The sequence below is a fragment of the Nothoprocta perdicaria genome, unplaced genomic scaffold (genome assembly GCF_003342845.1).
Source record: "Nothoprocta perdicaria isolate Ctin4 unplaced genomic scaffold, notPer1 scaffold_141, whole genome shotgun sequence".
Taxonomy (NCBI): Eukaryota; Metazoa; Chordata; class Aves; order Tinamiformes; family Tinamidae; genus Nothoprocta; species Nothoprocta perdicaria.
Genome location: NW_020454550.1, coordinates 586,180 through 608,747, shown reverse-complemented (window position 1 = coordinate 608,747; position 22,568 = coordinate 586,180). Strand labels below are relative to the sequence as shown.

At 34.9% G+C, this 22,568-nt stretch overlaps 1 protein-coding gene across 1 annotated transcript in view; it reads right to left on the bottom strand.

The window, feature by feature from the left end:
• HMGCLL1 (3-hydroxymethyl-3-methylglutaryl-CoA lyase like 1) overlaps positions 1 to 22,568 on the bottom strand; it is a 74,597-nt gene that overhangs the window by 32,017 nt on the left and 20,012 nt on the right. The window contains exons 2-6 of the mRNA XM_026034279.1: positions 21,267 to 21,344; positions 20,616 to 20,723; positions 14,936 to 15,031; positions 13,807 to 13,955; positions 2,428 to 2,491 (exon numbers count right to left, since the gene is read on the bottom strand). Coding sequence (XP_025890064.1) covers positions 2,428 to 2,491; positions 13,807 to 13,955; positions 14,936 to 15,031; positions 20,616 to 20,723; positions 21,267 to 21,344 — 495 coding nt within the window. The remainder of the gene's footprint in view (positions 1 to 2,427; positions 2,492 to 13,806; positions 13,956 to 14,935; positions 15,032 to 20,615; positions 20,724 to 21,266; positions 21,345 to 22,568) is intronic.

The following is a 22,568-nucleotide window of genomic DNA, read 5'->3' as shown; positions in this document are numbered from 1 at the left end:
ATCCAGTACTGTAACCCCTTAAGCATGTGAACAATTCTATTGCTGGAAAGAAAATCTAAAATTACACTCTTAAATTGAATATAAACAGTTTGCATTCCAGTTATAGATTTTTTTTAAGTGAATAATGGCATAAGTGCACAGTGCAATGCATGTGATATAGGGGAAACTTTGAAATTATCTAAATAATACTGAAATAAGAATACATACATTTTCTGTGGCCTGATCAGCATGGGGAAATTACCAAATACTGTATAATATTTACATGAATTCACTGATCTAGGTTAAAAGGGAACTAAGGAAAGAAAGAAGCAAACAGAGAGACAACAGCTCCATATAGGAACAGCCAAGTATATGCCTAGAAGATAATGGGAAACAAAATTAGTTTCAAGGATATTACCATGGGTTTCCAACAAGTTTTAAGCCTTATTGACCTACACTTAAAAATAACAAACTGGAGGATTATAAGTGGTTAGAAAGGGACTCTATTTTAGAAAGCAGGGTGATAAAATAGGGTTATTCATTAATTTAGTTTACAGGATGAGAAGAACCAGATGKATATCCTAGATGAATTCTGCAACTCTGAAGGCATCTCAAGTTTAGACCCATTAAATCCCTATGCGTAAAATGGTTATGTATCAAGTAAGCCAGAAATGCATGTAGCCAGGAAAAAGAAAGGGCTCATTTTGTCTTTCCCTTAAAAAAGATTAAAAAAAAAAAAAAAAAAAAAAAAAAAAAAAAAAAAAAAGCCTGAAAAAATCATCTGTTCTCTGTGGCTGATCCTGGAAGAAACAGTATCAACCTAAGCTATAGTTGCTATTGCAATGCAAAGTTATGGGAGTAACATGCTCCCATCCTGGAAAAGATGACCAGCAGGCAGCTCTGTGACAGAGTTAAGCACAGACAATAATTTTGACAACCCTGATTTGGCAAAGAATGAGTGCATGTSTTTATGTAAAATCCATTAACATCTAATCAGATGTTTCTAGATAAGCATCAATTCTTGCTGAATCAGGTCCTGCATTAATAAATTAATGAGGTACGTTTTTAAATGATTTTTTAAGCACATACAGAATCTTGTACAGGTATAAAAGAAAAAACTTACTGTGATGAACAGAGAAAATGAAACAACTGTGTGAGTAAAACTTTGCAGGTCTGGAATACTAAATAACTCTCCCACTGCCATACTGAAAGGGAGCTGTTCTGTGCAAGGAGAGCAGTTAGTTAGTTTTAAAAAATGAGCAACACATGGAAAGAGGCCTGTTGGGGAACATGATATTGTAGTAAGCAATTTACCAACAGCACAGCTGAATCTGTCATCACTGCTCTAACTAAAGCTGTGTCACTTCTAACTTTCACTTCATATTAAAACCAATTAATTTAGAAATACTGACTACCTTCCAATTTAGCTTTTTTTTTTTTTTTTTTCAAAGAGTGAGAGTATAAGTAGCTGCCGTAGGAGCAGCCATATCACAAGTTCCATCTGGAATGTAAACTAGAAGAAGATGCGAAGGACAGGACCTGAAAGCCACACATGCAGAATACAAGATATAAGACAAATATTGACTAGCTGCTACAAAACAACAACCAAAAAATGCTCCGGAGATTCTGCTAGGTTTCCAAAAATGGGTAATTAAGTGTAAAAGGCACAGTGGAAGGGAAGGAAAATCTTCTCAAGGAGGAAGGTCAGCATGTCTTGCTGACTCTGGAATTCTCTCACTTTCATGTCCACTGCCTGTTTTGCCCTCTGTCTTCCTGCAGAATATGACAGCTGTGTCTCAGTATCCTGCCTTTTTAGACCCTCAACTCTTTCTCTGCTGGAGAGAAAGGGTGGACTGAACATCTCCTTCCTTCTCCTTTATCTTACTTGGAAAAGGGCGCTGAGGAGGAGGGAGTATCATAGGARTGGGGTAAGGTAAGCAGTAGGAAATGACATTGTGCATGGGTTTTGATTCATGCCTTAATCACGTGGTAATAGTAATTTTGTGGTAGAAACACAGTGTTTAGTAGTGGCACTATGGATGGACAGTGTGCAATATGCTCAGGGGAGCACAAAACACATTTATCAGTACATTCCATTTGCAGTAGATTGTGCTGGAAATCATCTCATGCAATATGGTCCACTGACATATATACTTGACTCTATTTCCTTAAATATTTCCTTGATATCTTGTTGAAGGAAATGGCAGATTTTTTTTCTCAAGGTTGATTATAATAAAAACTCATTATTTTCCTTAAACTTGACTAGACAGGTTGAAATAAATAGTGAGATTATACAACCAGTTTTACAGCAATCTATGTTTTGTGTTTGTTTCCCTTGAATTTTATTCATCAAAGATTATTTTAGGATTAAGCAGAGAAAATTACTTAGGCATATTTTAAAAGATATATCTTTATAATTAAAAAGACAAACCAGAAAGGCATTCTTACTTCTGCCACTTTAATTGGTGTGATATTTCCTTCATATGGGCATCCCAGCACACATGACACATACCTACAATAAAAAGAACAGCACACTAAGGCACTTCTATTTTATATAGACTTATCAATATTGGTCCATATGTTACATTCAAAAATGTTACATTAAGTACAATCTTGAATATTTAAGTAGATCATAGGGTAAAGATTTGAATGAAAAKTTAAAATTGCATCAGATGAAAATAGTATATTTCTCTTTTTTTAAATCACATAGTTTCACAGCATTATTTATGGACAATGTATGTCAAAAATTGCAAAGGATTGGTAATGCAGTCAAGTTAATGCTGTTGCAGGAAAATTCATTTTTTCCTGGTATTTCTTTTCTAAATTTGAAGAACCAGAGCAAGGGTTTTTTTTTGCCTGGCCCACACAGGATATCCAGAGGAAGTCAGGTATCAATTACCTCTTTGCCAGTTACCTGCACAGGTATCAATTACCTATGGTGCCAGCTACCTGCACCATAGATAGCAACACAAGGACACAAGGAGCTTMTAACAACCCTGCTACCACATTAAATAGAATTATGGGGAATGCAGAAACTCTAATGTTACCCCACGCAATTTCTCTGCTGGTATTTCTATCCTAGTGCCCCAGAAAATGCTAATTCAATTGCTAGATGCAGCTCAGGTATGGCTTTGGACAATAGGAAACTGGGGAACCAGCTTGTGTCTCTCAGCAGCTATCTGCTCCACAAAGCATAAAAAATGCCACAACTGGGCCTTCATTGTTTGGTCTTAATACCATTTTAATGTAGAATTTGGTTTAAATTTCATTTTTTTAGTGATAATTAAAAGCCATGAAATTCCAATTGAGCTTTTAATTGTTGATCTTAAATTGATTATAAATATGACTAATCTAACTAGAAACAGGCTTTCAAAATCAAAATACGAAACAGGCTTTCCAAATCAAAATACATGTGATTGTAGAGAGATTTACAACAGACTCAGAGGCAGCCAGAGCCCCAGTCCAAATGGGAGGCTGCTCAACTGCTTAAYTGGAGAAGAGCCTTCATTGATTCCTCATCATTCTGTGTTCACCAACAAGGAAGGATAAAATGTTAAATTATACACTTTATAATGCAAACTGGATTGAACGGATGCCAGTTTGTATGCAGTCAAGATCCATAGGGTAAGGGATGTCTTATTTGCAGCTGAAGGAGAAACTGATATAATGTGAAACCAGGATGAGTGACAGGCAAAAATAAATTAGGAAAAATTGGTCAGCATTTTACCATCTAGACCATATTCCATTCCAATAGAGGAGTGAGGGTGTTACACAGTGGAACCAGCAATAACAAAGAAGCAACCCCTGAAGCTAAAAAGAAGCTGAGTAGCCCTGACAAAGAAATGGAAATTAACTTTGTCTCCAGTAAAAGGGCTGGCTACATTACATCTACCTCACAACTCTAGTCCAGATGCCTACTGGACATCATTTCAATTATTTGTATGTTATTATGAAAACCATGTTTTCAAAACATGGAAATAAACTTCGTCAAATAAGTGTCCTCCCGGACATTAAGATGTCAGTTTCAATTCAAAAAAATTAAGTTTTAAATTTTTGAATTTACTGATCTGCACTAAACCAAAAGGTAGCTATTTTCAAAAGTAAAAACATTGCCTTGCTTTTCAGTGATATGTACTCAAAAACAGTTCAAGATAATTTCCGCATATTTGACATGCATATGCACAGATTTTCAAATGAAACTAAGCATGAAAAGTCTCAGACCCAAAAGATTATTTTTATGTTAATATTATGGTACCTAGGATTACAGAACACACAGAATTTTACTGAAATTATTTTGCAACGTAAGCCACAGTGCTCATTATGAAGTGAGAAACAGTACTAAACACAAAGGAAGTAAATGCAAATGTTCCCTCTAATTGGCCATATCTTACATGTTCCTAACAGCTATATATATATATAAATATATATATATATATATATTATCATAAAGACCTGCATTTGGTAGTGATAATGTGGCATGAATGACATCTGGAATGGAATACAGCAAACAAAAGCAGGCCAAGAGGTATCCAGAGAACAAGGAAATACTCCCTGTAGTTCACACTGGCTAGCAGAAACCCGCCTGAGCTCACATAATTCAGCTGGGCCTGATGGGGTAGGAAAGTATGTGATGACCTGAAGGAATCTGTCTACTGCAGTGTACAAATCTGTTTGAGATTACGAGCTCTCTGCACGCTTACACCATTGTGTTTAGACTAAAATTTTAAACAAGGAAAATATGGCAGACATAATCTATCTGGACACTGACATTCAATATTAAACTTGAGAAATAGGTTTGTTAAAGGCATTAGACAAGTAAGGAACTTCCTAACAGASAGAAAATAAAGTCCTGTGGAGACTGAAGAAAAAAAAGCCTTCTATAATAGAGTTCATCAAGGATGAGTTTGGCACAATTTTTATTTAATCTTTTCATGAAATCAATTGGTATAAAAAACAGAAGCAGGATGATAACATTAAATTTAAAGGCATTGTATAAAGAAGTACTGTGATGGTATGAAGAAGGGACAGGGGGAATAGAAGTGGAACTAAGTTCACAGAAATGACGAAGAAATGCCTAGAATGAGATTGTAAAAGAGTCAAATATATTAGAAGAACCATTTTCAGTACAGATCATAAAATATGAATTCTATTTGACAAGGTCTTGTTATGTGCTCATTCGTACATAACACTTGAACACTGAAATAAGAGATACAATTTGAGTCACTCACATAAAAAGTAATACAAGTTGGAAACAAAGTAGAAAAGGGCTGGTACAGCTAGCTGGGGTACAGAAAGCTTATTATAAAAAGACAGAAAAATATGCATGTCTACACGAATGAAGGAAGATAATCAACTATCTGCTCTGAGCATTTGCCAAGACATCYAGATTCAAGGCAGCTCTGGGTGGAACGCTTATTGCACTTACGCAATTACGAATTAATAAGTTTCAGTGAGAGGAGATGGATTGTAAATAGAAAGGTAGATCTGCTATCTACAGATCCATTTGGCAGCTACATTATTTTCTTTAGTGTTTGATATAAGCCAAAAAGCATTAAAGGAGAAAAGAAACCATCCCAAGCAGAGCCCCAAGACTGCCACCTACGCCCGTTCAAAACTTCATTTGGAGGTAACTCCAAAGAACATGCTGAGGGAATGGTTAGAAAGAAGAAAATCAAGGAGAGAGAGCCCCTTACGGCAACAGAAGACAAAAGTTTAAAGAAGACCCTGGTCAACTGCAGCAAACACTACTGACAGGTCAAGAAGAATGAGGATAGACTACTGTTTCTTAGATCTTGTCATCGGGGAGTTTGGTGAGAGCTGTTGCAGTTGCAAGCAAGGAACAGAAGCCAAAGTGTAGGAGTTACAGGAGGGAATCACAGAAGAGGGTCTCCAGACAGTAATTATAAACAGCGCCTTCAATGAGCTAAGGAATGAAGAAGAGATAGACGATGAGATATGAGATGAAGAACTGAGTAGAGTCAAAGGTGAAATTTTTAAGAGACAAATGCTTGCTTATATTGCAAAGGAAAAGAGCCAGAGGATAGTGAGAGGTTAAGAAAGAGAATAAGGGAGGGAAGAAACAAGAGGGAGAGCAGAACGTGGGGTCACTGGGGTAAGTGGAAGGGGTACAGATGGAAAGTAGACAAGAAACTTCTGCTGCTCTGACAGTGGAGGAGAAGAAGGAGGAAGGATTACAGAAGGAAGAATAGAATGAGAGAAGGAAGATCATATTATATCTATTTTTCCTCAGGAAAAAGAGTAAAATCCTGTTTGAAGAAAAGAAGCAGAGGGAAAGAGAAAGAAGAGTTTGAGCAATCAGTTACAGAGGCAACTGGGATTCAATTTTGGGATTCAATTAAGCTAAAGAATACAGCTGTTTTCTAAAAAGATGGCAGGACTGAAAGAAAAAGAAAGAATTTGTAATGAAAAAGGCTGTGTTGGTCTCAAGATATTCACCAGAGACACTCCACAGTATGAGAGCAGAAGCAAATTTCTAAGAGTTCACAAAGCAGACTTTGCAATGGAAGTGCTTAATTCTAAGTATGTGCTTCAAGGCCAGACATTTTTGTAGCTTAACCATGTCTTTAGCATACAATCGAGGAAAGAGCCCAGGCAACCAGAGGTGAAAAGACGGATCTCCAATATGTGAAGTTYGTGCTATAAAGCTGCTCTAAGAAAATACAGGTAGACGCTGTTTTTTCAATCAGATTCTAAGAAATCAGAACTACTCCCTGTAGTAAAAAAGTGATAAAAGAGAAGCTTTCTGCTTGTTTCTATGGCAGAGCTTTCCGAGACTCTTGTCTGTTCTCCAGATTTCACTGCAGGTGAGTATCTTTTGGTAGTCTCAAAAGTTGCCTTTTTTTATGCTTATAGCAAMARTAAAAAATAAAAATAAAAATAAAAATAAAAATAAAAATAAAAATAAAAATAAAAATAAAAATAAAAATAAAAATAAAAATAAAAATAAAAATAAAAATAAAGTCCAACAACTTTACTGTACAATACTTTGGACAAAAATGCTAAATAGTCTCTGGGGATGGGGAGGAGAAGGAAGAGGAAAGGAAGAGAGTTTTCAATTTCTTCCAATAAGCCAAAATCAAATTGCAATGTCCCATAAACGCTATAGACAGTATACGGTCCCCATGATCAAGGTCACTAGGAATGGTGATAATCACTGCAGCAGCCCAATGACTGTGAAATGCAGGATAAAAAACCACAAACAGAGTAAATGAGCAAACTCTGCATAAGCGAAGTGTGTTAAAGCAAAATGAATGCAAGCAGAAACTGAACTCCATGTTGTAATCAGCCCTTTGTCAGCTTGTTTCAGAAATTCTTCCAGAGCCAGATCCACAGCTGCTACCACAGCTGGAAGCATGGAGCCTCCTGAGAAGCCAGTTGCAGACTCAGATGCTGCTGTTTCCTGTTTATTATTATAGTGTAAGTTCGCATATAATTTACCATGTTCACTGCAGATGTATTTATTTTTATTGGATGTTTGTGCTAAAATGTATATGCCGATCATTTGGTGAATTCATAATATTAAGGTTGATATATTCTGTCTTTTTGCAGAGGAAGCCATTTGTTAGAAACAGGCAATCTTTACTGTAMGGAGAGGGAAAACAAAAAGAAGAGAGGGGGAAAAGGAGATTCTTCCAGAAAAAGAATTTCCAAGCCAAGTTTTAAACGTGTAAGAAAGGCCAGCTTATTTTTTTTCCACATTTGAATTTTTATTAACAACAACAAAAAAATCCTTTTACTTAGTACTTATTCATAAGCAATATATTTGCTATTCAAAGTGAAAATTTATGATAATATTCTTCATTACTTTTTGAGTACCCAGAAACACAGCTACAGTTTGCACAAAGCCATGTAAAACTTTATTTTCTGCTTAAAATCAAAGCAAAAGTATTACTCTAACAAAGGAACACTTAACCAGTTCAGATTTACTATATCTATTAAGCTATGCAGCAACGAAAAACATACCAGTGGACATACTGTATCTTATACTGTTATCTTATAATTTGATACTAACATTTAGAGTCTAATTTTACATTATCCTCCTGAAGAAACACAAATCATTTTGAATTTCCTCCAAGAGTTATATACTAAAAAATTTTAAAATTGTCTTCTCTGACTCACAAGTATCGTTTTCTACCTTTCTGCAGATGCTAAGTAAATAAATAAATAAATAAAGTGAAAGGTAGTATAAAACTTTTTCCTAAGGAAAAAGTSTCCTCCTACACAGTGCAATTATCTGGTAAGATAAACTAGTATAGCGGTTCCTACATCTTCTTAACCTATTMCAGAGAGTAAGAAAGGAATAGGTTCCTTTCTCAACCCAATCCAGAGAAACACACACAATCCCTACATCCTAGCAATCTCTGTATTCTCAAACTGTGCCAGGGGAYTGCAAGCAGCTGGCTTAATACAGCATGAGCACAAGGTCTTGTTTACCACTTACACATGAAATGTGCTGCTTCCAACTCTATTAAAGGCTCCTCTGCATTCCGCTGTTCCCAAAGCCTTAAGTGTAGGCTGACTTATAGTGACATGAAGGTGTTAGCTGGTTTTAGTAAATACCTGCAGCAGTGACAACAGTGTAATCCCTTGCTATCAGTATAACTGTGACTATGCTAGTGAAGGCAGTTTAAAGCAAATACCACCCCCCMAAAAAAAGTGTACTCCATCCCTAAGTATTCCAGAATTCCAGAATGCCAGAGTTCCAAGTTTATGTCTGTATCCATAAAATATATGCAGTTTTGAACTGTACTGATTTGTGCAAGACCACACGGTTGGAGTTTTTCTCATGGAGCCCCTAATTATAGATATAAAATACAGCAATTCAAGGCCAGCCAAATGTCTTCTATGAAATGTAATAAAAGGAAAAGGAATTTTATTTAACAGAATTATAAAAATGAGATTATCTTAACTGTCAGAATTTTCTAACAATATTAAAATTAAATAGCTGGTTATTACCCTCTGGAATAATTTGTTCTAATTACATTAGTATGTGCTCAAAAACTGAAAATAAATCAAAATATCACTGGCAGATTCAAGATAACCGAATAGATTTTTTTAGACAACTTCTATTATTTTACATCTTACCTTATCCATTATCACAAAAATAAAATAATAATTCTTTCCTGTCATCAACAAGGAAATGTATGTGTAGCAATCTGCAWCTCTTATTATAAATAATATAAATATTATATAAAATAAAAAGCATCATATAGAAAGTATCACTAGTAATATTTAAAGACACTAAATAACATTGCAAAACATTAACCAGTGTGGTACCTATCTGTCATAGCAAATATTATTCCTGTATTTCAAGTATATCAACCAATATTCACACTTTATACAAGGACAAATACAATCTAAATATTGATATTTTCAATATTCTTTTCTATATTGTGAACTTCATCATATGGCTCATTCTTAAAACTTACATGTCTAAAAAATACATTTTAAGGGAATGACATACATCCATTTAGAATTAATGTATGATTACATGTGCTCTAATTTAAGAAGTAGCAGCTTCTTAAAGAAAGGCTTTTAGAGTTAAAACTCCTATTCTACAGCAAACATTTCCATCTGTTTTTCTAACACTGAATCTCTAAATATTTGCATGCAAATTCACATTTGCACATGCAAATAGTCCAGCTGGCCTCAGAAGGGCTATTCATGCACAAGTTTTTCAAGATTGGGAGTAAGCATGCAAGATGGTTTTTAAACGATGGTCACAAAGGGCTGCTTTTTTTGATACAGAAAAAGACACTATTTTCAGTTTTTATATTCCCAGTAAATTTGCATTAGGATTACAACAACTAGGTACAGAACTGATCATTTCAACAGAAGTTTGTTGGAAGCTACTTCACTGGACACAAGCGATGTGCTGAAGTTCCATTTGTGGGAAATAGGGACAGAGGACTCCTTATTTCACCCCACCCAAGGAAGCTGGACTTCTATTGTAGTACTTGTCTTTTATTTCTGTGTCTTTTTAAATTTTGGAATACACTCAGAGGAATCTAGCTTCACTAAAATGTACTTGTCTAACATTTTCTCTATACACTACATTTACATTAGCATTACATTTAAACCAAGACACAGCCAAGTAACTACTTGTAATTAGCACGAGCCACAGCTTCACACCGGTCTTGGCTGTTTGGCTTCATCTTTAAGCACGGGAAGAGTAGTCATATTTTTTAATGGTACCTAAATTACTTTTAATAGCATTAAAAGATGCARTTCTAAAAGCAAGAGTATTTTGTGCCATTTAACATGCAAAATATGCATAGTAGTCATTAGCTGACCACAGTTTAGAACACTGATTTGGCACAGTGTCTCCACAGAATGTGTCCCAGATGTTATTATAAAGTTTTAATGCATGTACAAAGAATAAAAATAAAAAAACCCTTTATGACACTAATAAATGGTCTAACTTCTAAGACCATATGCAAGATTTCAATTCTTCATAAACATTTGAACTAATTTAGTAAACATTTAGAAAACTGTGTACTGTGCTACAGATTTTAAATGTGACAGCTGACAACATAAATTTTCTGGATGATGATCGAGTCAATGTTAGTGCAGCTGTAGCAACAGTAAGACATGCAAAAGCTTAAAGTTTAGTTTCAACTGTTTGAGTGCATTTTTCATACGATTCAAGGATTGCCAATGATTTACACTCGCTACATAAATTCTAAATTGCCAGTAAAAATAGGAAATAAAATTTGAACTCCTTAAAATTATTTTTGGAAGTATTTTTCAACTGTACAAGTAAGGAGTCTGGGCAAAGCACTAAATTATCCATTTCCTGCAAATAAGTAACACTTTAAACAACAATGGTGCTTTAGAAAGGAAACAATCTCTTATTGAAAATAACATAAATAGAAAAATTATGCATATTAATATTTTTATTACCTAAGTAATTCAAGCAAAATATTTAGCCTACAAAACTTACATTAGAAGCCAGACTGTGTAGCTGTGGGAGCTTGCTTGAGTAAAAGCTGCAGGTTTTGGGGTTTTTTGCTTTGGTTGCCTGATAGGTCTCAGTGCACAGAGTGCATACGATTGTCCACTGCTTTATTCCATGCTATCTTTTACCACTATCTTTTACCACTAAGCCTATTAATGCATTTATAATAACATTATTTACATAAATTAAAAGGTCCACGTACATAAGGTTTGGGTTCATTTGTTCTAAATTCAGCTATCAAAGAAAATCATCTACATCTCATGTCTTCAATAGGCCATTTTTAGGACTACTAACAGAGGATAGGATCAAAAAAAAAAAAAAAAAGGATGACCACAAGGGACTTTTAAAGCACACATGATAAAAACCCTGAGGGCTGCCTATAGCTGAAAGCATATTTAGAGTGACAAACTAAGACTTACATGACTTGTGCTTCAATRATTGTAAATAATATAGTTATCATAATTAAATAGAAGCAACTATACAAAATAAAACCTGAAATTACTCTTCTCCTCAAAATTAAAAAGAATCAGTAAAATAATGAGTAGCAAATCAAAATAATGAATGTAAACCAGAAGTACTTAACATCCCATCCTTCTACTTTTAAATGCTGGTTTTAATAGCATTCAGCAGAAACTGAGTCCCAAAATCCAATTTCTGAAATTCTTAAGTTTCTGCCCCTCTTTCTATGACTACTTGACTAGCTCATGTAATGCTCACAACACAAATCTGGAAAGAAGGTGACATAAAACAAAAATGTCATAGAGCACTAGCTATTTCAGCATATAGAAAAAAATTGCATTTGCAAAATATTTCTACCAAAGCAGTACCTAAGTTTTGCTTTCTGATTATCTTATCTTTCGTTTATCYGATTACCCAATACCTTATACCCCTCTCTTTGTGCCCCCTTATCTTGTTTTCCTTCTTTTTATTCTTCATTATTATAATATTCTTTTCTGGTTTTCTTCTTTAGCTTTCTATCCAAACATTTTTCTGCTTCTTACTTCTTTCTGCCACATAGAGTTGATCAGATAGTAGAAAATAAAAAATATGGAAACACTGCAGAATTCTACTGTGGAAACAGTCATTTCCATCACGTCAGTGTATAACAGTCAGAATAACACATTATGTGGAAAAAAGGCATCAGGTTGCCACTTTATTAAACATATATGAGATAAGGTAGAGAAAGCAAGTTATCAGCTTATGCTGCAACATCAACCTAGAGCTCACCATAGGGAGTTTCCTCAGCACTGTGACTTTGCATCTTCTGTTGCAAAGTTTCTTTGTTGATACTCATAGCTATCCAAACATAGAGCCAGGGTAGAAAACTGGAGGAGTCCCTTGATGGCTCTGTTGTACCATTTGGCTAAATTTTGGTAGTGAAATACAGAAATATGAAACAAAAACTATTGCCTGATACACTGAGATATCTGAGAAAACTGGAAAACAAAAGCCTAAGGTTATGTCTTCTCTGAATTGACTACAGTCTCCTATACATATTTGGGACCTGAAATTTAGATATCCCTGAGCTTCATTGTCTCACAATTTGCTAGCTATGTTCTCAGCATAGAACCTGATTTCAGAAAAACATGGCAAAGAATAGTGCTAAATACATTTAAAATAATAGACCTCTTGTAAGAGGTCATGCAGACAGAGCTTGTATCTCTGAGAGATTAGATGGTACGAAGAGTATTTAAATTCTGGTATAAGTTTTTATTTCTTAATCCAGTGGAAGTTTTTATTTCTTTATCCAATAACTGTTCATCTAAAACCCTTAACTAAGTCAGGAAAAAAGGTATCAAGCATGTATGACGTGTGTTAAAAATGCCCGAATCTGAAGCAGAACTAGAAGTCAGATCTCCTTTTTTTCAAGGGAAATGTGTTCTAACTAACACTGTATTATGGCAAAACATGAGCAGTAGAGTGAGAGCATCACTATTGCTGGAGGAGAGACCCTAGTATTATTCCTAGATAGATTTTCAGGCACTGAGTCTCTGAGGTACCTACCTCTATCTATTTTCAGCTCCAGGTACTTCCTGAGCCTGATGTAGTTTCTCTTATTAGTTGCCAGTGGATCTCACTGCTGAGTTTTCCCTTAAATCTATGTAAGCTTTTTCTTTTATTTTCATTAGAACTTTCACAAATAATCTTAAATACACAGTCTTGTGCAATGAAAAAGTAACTCAAAGGCTGTTCAAGGACAAGTATCAATCAGGGGTAATACAAGTTTAAAGGAAAACACTCAGAGAAAGATAAATGCTAGAAGAATTAAGAGTTTTACACACTGTAGACTCCATACTTCAGCACTTTACTCTGGAAACTTGTAAGTGCTGAAGTATGGAGTGGAGTCTACTCCTCTTGATTTTTATCAAGGTTTCTTTTTCTGTAGGAATAAATTTGTTACATCATTTTTATGCCTTGATTCTGTAATATATGGATTGATATATAGCCAACACTACATAAAATTAAAAAATATGCAGAATATGTTTCAAGGTTGAGCAAACAGTGTTATGAGTTCTGAGCAGCACACAAATATTCTGTCATCTATGGAAATAAAATCAAATTTCTATAATAAAAATTATATTTATACACAAAACAACTTTTTTTTCAATTTCCAAACAAAATTACAGTTATCAATAGTACTTTCAAAACACAGCGCAAAATACTAAATATATTCCATTCTTCTCAAAACATTTTTAAAACAAAGASTATTATTTTAAATAGTGTAAAATAAGTGTAAAAATAGTTTAAATAAGTGTAAGAATTTGATAGTCAATCTTTCTACCAGCAAAGAAAAAGAAATTGTAACAAGAACTCCAGTAACATTGAATTACTTAAGAATCTATATTTACCCACGCACTGGAATATTCATATTTCTTGCTGCTTTAACAACTTCTTGAAATTTGTTTATGCTTTCTTCAATTGAACAATTAATATTCATTTTGCTAAAAGATTCAGATGCTGCACCAAATACTGAAACTTCTGTAGCTCCTGCTGCAATCTGAAAGATATATTTCAATAAAACAGAAGAGTAATAACATATCAAATGATTAAACTGTGTTTAGTTTTGTAAGATATTCTAGAGTTTTAGTTTTAAGTAGATTAGAAGTCTCACACACAACTAAAAAGAAATTAAAAATGTATAAAATTTAACTCTTCTTTAATCTATTTGAATGTTAAGAGATTGAAATTAATTTTATKAATTCATCTCACACATGTTTTCTTCTTTCTATCAATTGAATAAGCATACATTTTTGGGTACTAAAACATTCAAAATGAAATAAAATCTAACTATAAAAATAACAGGTTGATATTAACATTTCATTTTTCAGAAAAGGAGGAGATTGTATAAATACTGTGAAATATTCATCCTCTCTATGAATAGCAGAAAATTACTCTACTACATAGGACATGCTTTATGACCTAAACATAYCGAGGGTGGCAACAATATCAGCTTCTGCAGAATAACATTTAAGCTTTAGCAGCTTTGACAAGAACAAAAATCTTTTCCAAGGGAAGGGAAAAATAAATAACAACAAAAGGAATTAAGGATTTACAAACACTCCACTTTCATATCACCAAGGACGGTATAGAGATACAACAGATATCAGTCAGTTCTATGAAGAATATTATTAAACTGTGTCCAATACTTTCCAATAAAATTTCTTACTTCAGAAACTTGTCTAGGACTAACAAGTCAAAGAAGGAAAAGAAATTTTCTTTCCCTGATTATGGAAGCATCACTCATAACACTTTGCAAAGACTCACTGATATCGCTATTAACATATGGACATACAGAATTTCATTTATTCTGTAAATTTGGTCATATTTTGATCACAGAAACTGGGAGTTTTTTCATTAAAATATAGCTTAGTTCTAACAGTACAGAGCATCTGATACTAAACAATTCGGTTTTGGTGCTGAACTGAAAGTATCTGAAATATAAAAGCACCAAATGGTGACTTCTATGAAAACACTTACAGCAGAATGAAAGCCTTGAAGATTAGGTGTGAGAACAGGATATTGGACTCCAGGATAACGCTCAATGCCTCTCATTACTTCTTTATGATCTGCCATCTAAAACAGGTAAATATTTTGTATTGATTACCAGTTATCTTCTCATTTTGTATAGTAAGGCAGAAATTATCTTACATTGTATTTTTGTTCTGATTAGGTATATAGTTTGWAAAAAAGTGTAACAGCAAAGTAGGTAAATAAAGATTGTACAATGACTCATTTTTTATATTTCTTAACTTTCAAATACTTGTGGTACAAACTTTCTAATTCGATATTATTATAAATCTGGAAATAAGATTTCTCTTGTGTTTCTTTTGTATCTGTATAAAACACAACTGCAACATGTATTGAGCAACTATGATCAAGTGGATCACTGCAATTTTAAATGTACTTCAACAGACTCAAACAGTAGAACAGAATAATGAAAATTCCAATACCATCAAAATGACAAAATTTTCCTAAAAATTCACTCTAACTGAAAGAGGCTAAAAAAGACTTTAGAGTCTTAAATAGAATTGAACCTGAACTGTACTCAACACGATAATAAGTGTGTCTGAAAAGGCTATGCACAACTAAATTATTCTTAAGAAAACAGTAAAACCCAGTTCTTCATATAGCATAATTTCTTAATCTATTTAGAACTTTATTTTAAATAGAAAAAAATCTCATTTGTTACAGCAAACAAAATGTTATGAACAGGTTAAAGAAAATTACTTTCAAGAGTTTGTTTTCATGCACAGTATCTAACTGCACAAGCTGCATTCCTCCGAAGAGAAACTATCTATTTAAAATATGCTTTTCTCACTCATGATTATAGCTCCGTATACTAATCAACAAGMTTAATCAGAGACTCATTCATGTAATAAACTAGGGATTATTCAGACCAGCACATTTTCTTGAAAAAAAAAATGTAGGAAAAATGAGTTTATGTTTTAATAGTGCTTCTCTCTGGAAACAACAAAATTAATCAAGTATATACCTCATTTTTTATGTCTCTAAAAGTCTGAGTTAAAATCCAAATCAATAATGTGCTTTCTGTGCTGTTTAAATCAGTTCTCACATGATCGTATCTTCCAAGCAAAATATACTCGTTCTGTTATTAAATTGCCTCTCAGATTAATTCTTTTAAAACTGACAGAAAGTCAATTTAGGACTACCTCGGTAAAAAATATATGAACAACAAAGCTTTGGATACACATTATTTACAATGGATACACTGACAGATTCCGAGTATCACGATTTTAAATATATACATATAATTATTAAATTATACYATACTGTTAAGTGACAATACTTTTGGCATCCTGGAATCTTTATGTCACCCTTTTTCTAATATGAAAATAAATGTATTAAAAATATCATAGAAAGACATGCATATCAAATATATGTCTGTAAAGAACTAGATATATGGTATGGAAAGTGCCTTATAGCTATACACAATTCTTTTCTCAAGAATCAAATGGTGGCACAAGGGAACTTTTTGTAACTGTTTCTACATAAAGTAAATCAGTGTAACCACCTAAAACATGTAATAATCTCAAAGAAATACATCCTATCATATTTTATTTTTAAAAACCCTATTTTTTTATTCCTTAATTAAACAGAAAAAGTATCTCCATTTCTCAAGAACTGGAAAAATACTTGAAACCAAATGATTAATTAAATGGCAAATGTTGGAACTAATTCCACACTTTAAAATTATAGTCTGACTTAGAATATACTAGAAAACCAAAACGACAGCACTTCAAACTGCATAAAGCTGCCAGGTCCAAGTAATATTTTATGTAGTACATTTGTCCCATTGCTATTTTTCCTGTAAGAAAAAACCTATTTTAACACATATTGCATGTTATAAGTTCTTAAATTGTAATAAAATATTTCTTTTCCAAATTTCTTTTAAAATAAGCTTTTAATGGTAGGTATTTATAATTTTTGGCCACTTAGGTTATAGGTGTGGGATCCTGTTTTATATGGCACCTTGCTACCGTGGAACTTTTCCTTTTAGCTTTTTTCAGCAATAAAACCTCTGCCAAAGAAAACACTGGGTGGGAAACCATAAAAAACCTTTAAAACACTAAAAAAAGAAATAAGTGAATGAGTGATCTAAACTTAACCAGGAATTTTATTCCCATGACCTAAAAAAAAAAAAAAAAAAAAAAAAAANAAAAAAAAAAAAAAAAGCACAGAAAAGACAAAGTCAAGACTGCACTCCCTATCAAAGCAGCACAATCTTGAAATCTATGAAATCTATGAAATCTATGAAATCTATGAAATCTATGAAATCTATGAAATCTATGAAAATAATGTACTCAGACTTGAATTTAAGATAAGAAGGGATTGTTATTTTTCTTTCCCAAACTGACAAACCAAAGTTAAATTTGGTACTCCTAAAGGCTCACAGGAAAAGCAAATAAGCAATAAAGGAAGAAATCGACCTTTGCTTTCCACTTTTCATTTGCATATATTAAAACTCTATATTATTCTCTGTTGCTTTTCTCATGCCAAGGTGTGATGGTCCTTGGAAGGRTCCTAGCCTAAACACTTCTAATGGAAATAATCTCAAAGCACATTATTGTGGTGCTGACAACAGAAAAATTYTGCACTGTTTATGCTTTCTTTTTATCCTTTCCTTTTATCCTTTCTTTGGGCGTCTCCTTGGTGGCCCCAGGAACACTGAAATGAATTGGGAGTCCATGAGAGAGTGCTGTACAGCCAGTCTGCTCTCGTAGCTGTTGAGCAAGGTAAGGTACGAGTCTACCACAGCCACCAGGCCAGTGCCAGGGTGTGTTCTCAATTTAAAATGGATAAAAGTTTTATACATTTTGACAGAAGTCAACAAAATATATTTAAAAATATTTTATATTAATTAATTTCAAGTTTTATTTCTTAAGTAACATGAGTAGTCCTTATTAAACATACAAATACTCAAATGTTTCTGTGTCTGCAAAATGTGTGACTTCTCTAAAATTAGTTTATATGCTATAAACAAGTATTGACTTATTTCTTTACCTGCAGGCAATAATTAAGTTTGAACAAACAGGAGTTATATGGTATACTTTAGGACTAGGCCTGAATTTTAAGCATTAAATCTCAAATAAAAACCTGCCACCTCTATTGGCAAAACAGCTTTGCTGCTTACTACAAAAAAAATAGTCAGGATTTCTGATGAACTGCAGCAAAAATAGAAATTAATTCTGGAAAAGTAATGAGCAAATTATTACAATTCATCAAAATCCACTATGGCCACTGATAGAGTGCTAGATCTATAAAATACCTCGGGTACCTAACTGCTGCTGCATATGCCAAAGTCCCAAATTTAGATCTTCCAAAAACATTCCCCAATGTGGAAAATTGAATTTTATTTAGGGAAAAGAAAAGAATTATGTGACTTTTCTGTTTTACATCAATTTTTCTTAGTTCTCAGGAAAGTAGGAAATAGGTAGAAACAACTTTAAATTATATTAACGATCCATCACCTCAGGTCTTTAGCTGTTTAGCTGTTTAGGTTTTTAGTTACAGTTAATCAAATATTTAAATAAAGTACAAAAAACATTATTTCCCTTGTCTCTACTCCAGACTACAACATAGGACTCAGCATAAAGAAATTTCTATGTATTAGTGATTACTGTGAAAAGTYTCTGCCTCTTTCAGAGCACATCCAAAATCCATACAGGATCTGCAGCCTGCAGCTCTCCATCATGCACGTGTGTCTGCATCTCTGCAACTGTTTATAATGGTAGCGTTGGGGAAAGAAGAACATCATGGACAGATTTAAGAAAATCACAAGTGACTGAGGTCGGCAGGGATCTCTGAAGGCCATCTGGTCCTTCCCTGGTCCTCAACCAGGTCAGCTAGAGCAGAATTGTGTTCAGTCAGGTTCTCAACATCTCCAAGGAGGGAGACTCCAAAAACTCTYCAGGCAAAATGTTTCAGTGCTCAGTGTACCAAACATAGCAGATACTTGAGGAAATTGATGTTTGAGTTCAAGGAAGCGTCAAGCTGCCATGACACTCCACACAGCCTCTAGGCCRGAGGAATTTATTCCTTTGGCCAGGGAGCATTGCTGTGAAGTATCCCCTGTTTGCACTATCTCCACATACCTACCTCTCCCTTTTCTGATTGCAGGTTCTGAATGAGTGTTGTTTCCACAGAAGGTGTACTCCGTYACGTACTTCCACAGAGATCATGCCCACAGCAGTTCATCCAGATATTCAAACCCACAGCTCTATACTCTGACAGCTTCATCTTCTCAAGTCTTTGTCACTATGTCTACACTCAGAATCCTACAGTCCAGTTACCCTGTACTCCATCACCCCCACACCTCTTATCCAAACTCAGTGTCCTGAAACCTAATTCCCACATTCTCCCTTTATCGCTATCCCTTGCACATGCATATACACACACATTCCTAACCTGCTTTCATAGCCTTGTGCTGCTAAAGGAAAATCTACAACCACCTTCAAACATATTTATGTTTGGAAAGTGAAGATCACATCTGTAATTTCTCACACATCATGCAGAAATCTTCGGAAGTCACACTCCTACCATTTCTGTTTATCAGAGCCCAGCTCCCCTCCTAAGAGTTTAGCTGCCTGCACTGAAGTCCAGTTCATTGATGAGACCAGTTTGAGAATCCTCAAGTAGCTTTGGACCTCCTCAAGAAAATGTCAGAAAGTTCAGCTGACAGTTGATCAACTCACAGTTCTACTAAGAAACCTGCTTTTTCACTCAGAAGTACCGGACTCTCATGCTTCCCCCTGCCTGAGAAACACTGCAGTGCATTGCAGCCAAGCTCATCCTTGGCTGTGCATCCTCTTGATTGTACCTCTGCTGATTGACTCCATGTTAGAGACTTGACTTCCTTGATTTGAATTTGCCTCATCACTCAACTTTTCTGAAGATCTGCTTGTTTGGCCTCCATGGCTACCTTCACCAGACCTGCTCTGCTCCTGGGCGGGACTGCCCTTTGTCAGCAAGGCCTGAATCTCTGCTCACCTTGTTATCATTAGCTCTCAGTTCCCCATCCTTTGTGGAGCCATAGGCTGCTCCCCAGCTCTACTAACTAGATTTAACCAGTTTCCTGCCTGGCTTGCTGGCTTTTCCTAAAACCAATTTTTTTTTTTTAAACACAGTGTTTACATGCACTGCAGATGACCTGACAGGCATGTAAATCAGAACTGTGGTAACAGTAAATGGCCAAATACATTCTAAGTGGAAAACCCTATGTTCAAACAAATCCTTCAATGGGCAGATGAAGATATCAGAAGTTCTTTCAGTTCTAATACTTTATCAATATTCAAAAGAACCTGATGAAGTGTCCAAAAAAAGAAGCATCTGTGCAGCAGTATCTTGATATTTTTGACTAGAATATGGCTTGTGGAATAGATAGATAGATAGATAAAGGTATGAGAATTCTTTGACACCTTACTACTTTTTAATGATTTGCCCAACTTCACTGGACCTTCATAAAACTGTAAAACTTTTAAACCATGAAAATCTTACAAAAAACAAGCAAACAAACAAAAAAACCCCACCAGATTACTCCTATCCCATATTCTTGTATAGTGAAGCAGGCAAAAGTATTAGAAAACCTCATTGCATGCCTTTAAATTTAAATAATTCTCATGGTGATGACTTTACATACCTGAGGAACCCACTTGGATGAAACAAAACTGGTCACTTCAATTGCAGGCAAGCCTGTTTTAGAAAGCCGATTGATTAACTCAATTTTGACATCAGTTGGGACTATGACCTAGGGACATGGAAATATAGTAAAGTATTTCATGCAGCAAGATACTTCTGGAAGATAAATGGTCTTAGCACACAATGATACATTATTTAAAGTAATAAAGTATGCTCATACATTATACGATATCTATACCCTTTCCTGGCAGAAGGAAACTACTGCACAAGAAAAGCACTAAGCAGTATGCATGATCCAATTCCGTCTTTTGTCCAACACAAAAGAATGTGAAAAACACTTCCATTTAGTAACCAAATACGAGCATACTGAAGAAGTGACAAAGGAAATCATACCCCAGCCAAAGGGAGAAAAAAAAAAAAAAAAAAAAAAAAAAAAAAAGATGTGCAGTTGAGGCAGAGTGATCTCCTATTCTGTTAATACTGTTAATGCTGTTAATATCTCTGTCATCAGTAACAACATATGTAAACTTAATCTGTGATATTATAATTCAAATATATTTATAGTACATAATTAATTAAAATGATATTTCTRTTTTACATACAGAGTATAACACCTACATTCTGGTGAAAAAAAAGGAGAGAAAAAGATTACTTTTTCATTTTGCAAGCCATCCCTCGGCCCGACTTCTACTATCTTCACATATTCAGGCAGTCCAGCTGTTTTAGATTCCTGAAACAAAAATCACACAATGAGCACAAAACACTGAGGGTCTCTTAAGATCAAAGATGCAGTTTGTATATGTCTTCTTATATGACGCTGGGTATGAAGTCATTTTATCAACAGTAGGTTTGCTCACTATCCTTAAAAATTTGTGAGAACATGTTCTGCACCTTGAACTAGGGAATAAAAGCTGAAAGCAGAAGTTATCTGCATGAATGCTCCATTGCTTCTCCGAAGCCACAAATGTTTATTGTACAAAAGTATATAAAGCTATAAATGAGCACTGTGTTTTACAAAGTGAGAAACAGTCCCATTTCAAAAAGCTTCCAAACAAACGATGCAGTCCTCCAGACTTTACTGAATGTTCTCAATTTGCAGAGCAGCTACTTCTGTGTAAATGTTTGCAAGGCGAGGCTATAAATCTGAACGGAGCAGAGCAATCAAGAAATGCTGAAGAGATTATGTTAATGAAAGATAAAAGTCATCCCTCTGCTTGAAGATGAAGGTTTTAAAAAGAACTTACAGGAAACCAAGGAAACCTGGTAGACAAAAATAATTTTACCGGTGTAAGAGGCAATTTGGAAAGGTAGGAGTCTTGGGATGAAAGGAGGGAAGGAAGACAGCAGCAAGGTTACAGGGCTAAAGAGATCACAGGGAGCTAGAGGCAGGGAAAGGGAAAACAAGAGCAGAAAATCAGGTAAAGGGAAATGAAACATCCTTTTTTATTATTATTTAGCTGGTCTGTTTCTGAATCGAGCTGACAGGCGTGGCAGTCAAAGTAACCTGGGCTTTTAAGTTGGTTCAGAGCAGCTGCTCATGTTGATTCCTGAAAAGCTGTGCCCTTTAAAGACAAYTCAAATGGCAAACTTTGGGCATCCTGCTGGGGCCTATGGAGGTAGAAGGGACATGTCCAGGCAGTTCAGCAGGAGCTGGAGGGACACCGCTTCCTGCAGTGAGCCGAACACAGCATCCAAGGCAGTGTCTTCATCCCAGTATTTCAAGCCCTTGATGGGATTAGTGCTAGCTACTTGAGAGACTGCTGCTCCCTCTCCAAGCATGACCTCCCCTGACAGCTCAATTTCCCTGGAACAATGAAACTGTCAGCTGGGAGGGAAAGGCGCCCGGGTGCAGGAGCCGGAGTTTTCACAGAAACCAGACGTAGACTCAAGAAGTCATTTCTTCAGTGTGTAAATAGGACCACTAATCTCACAACATTCCCATTTTTCACCCCTT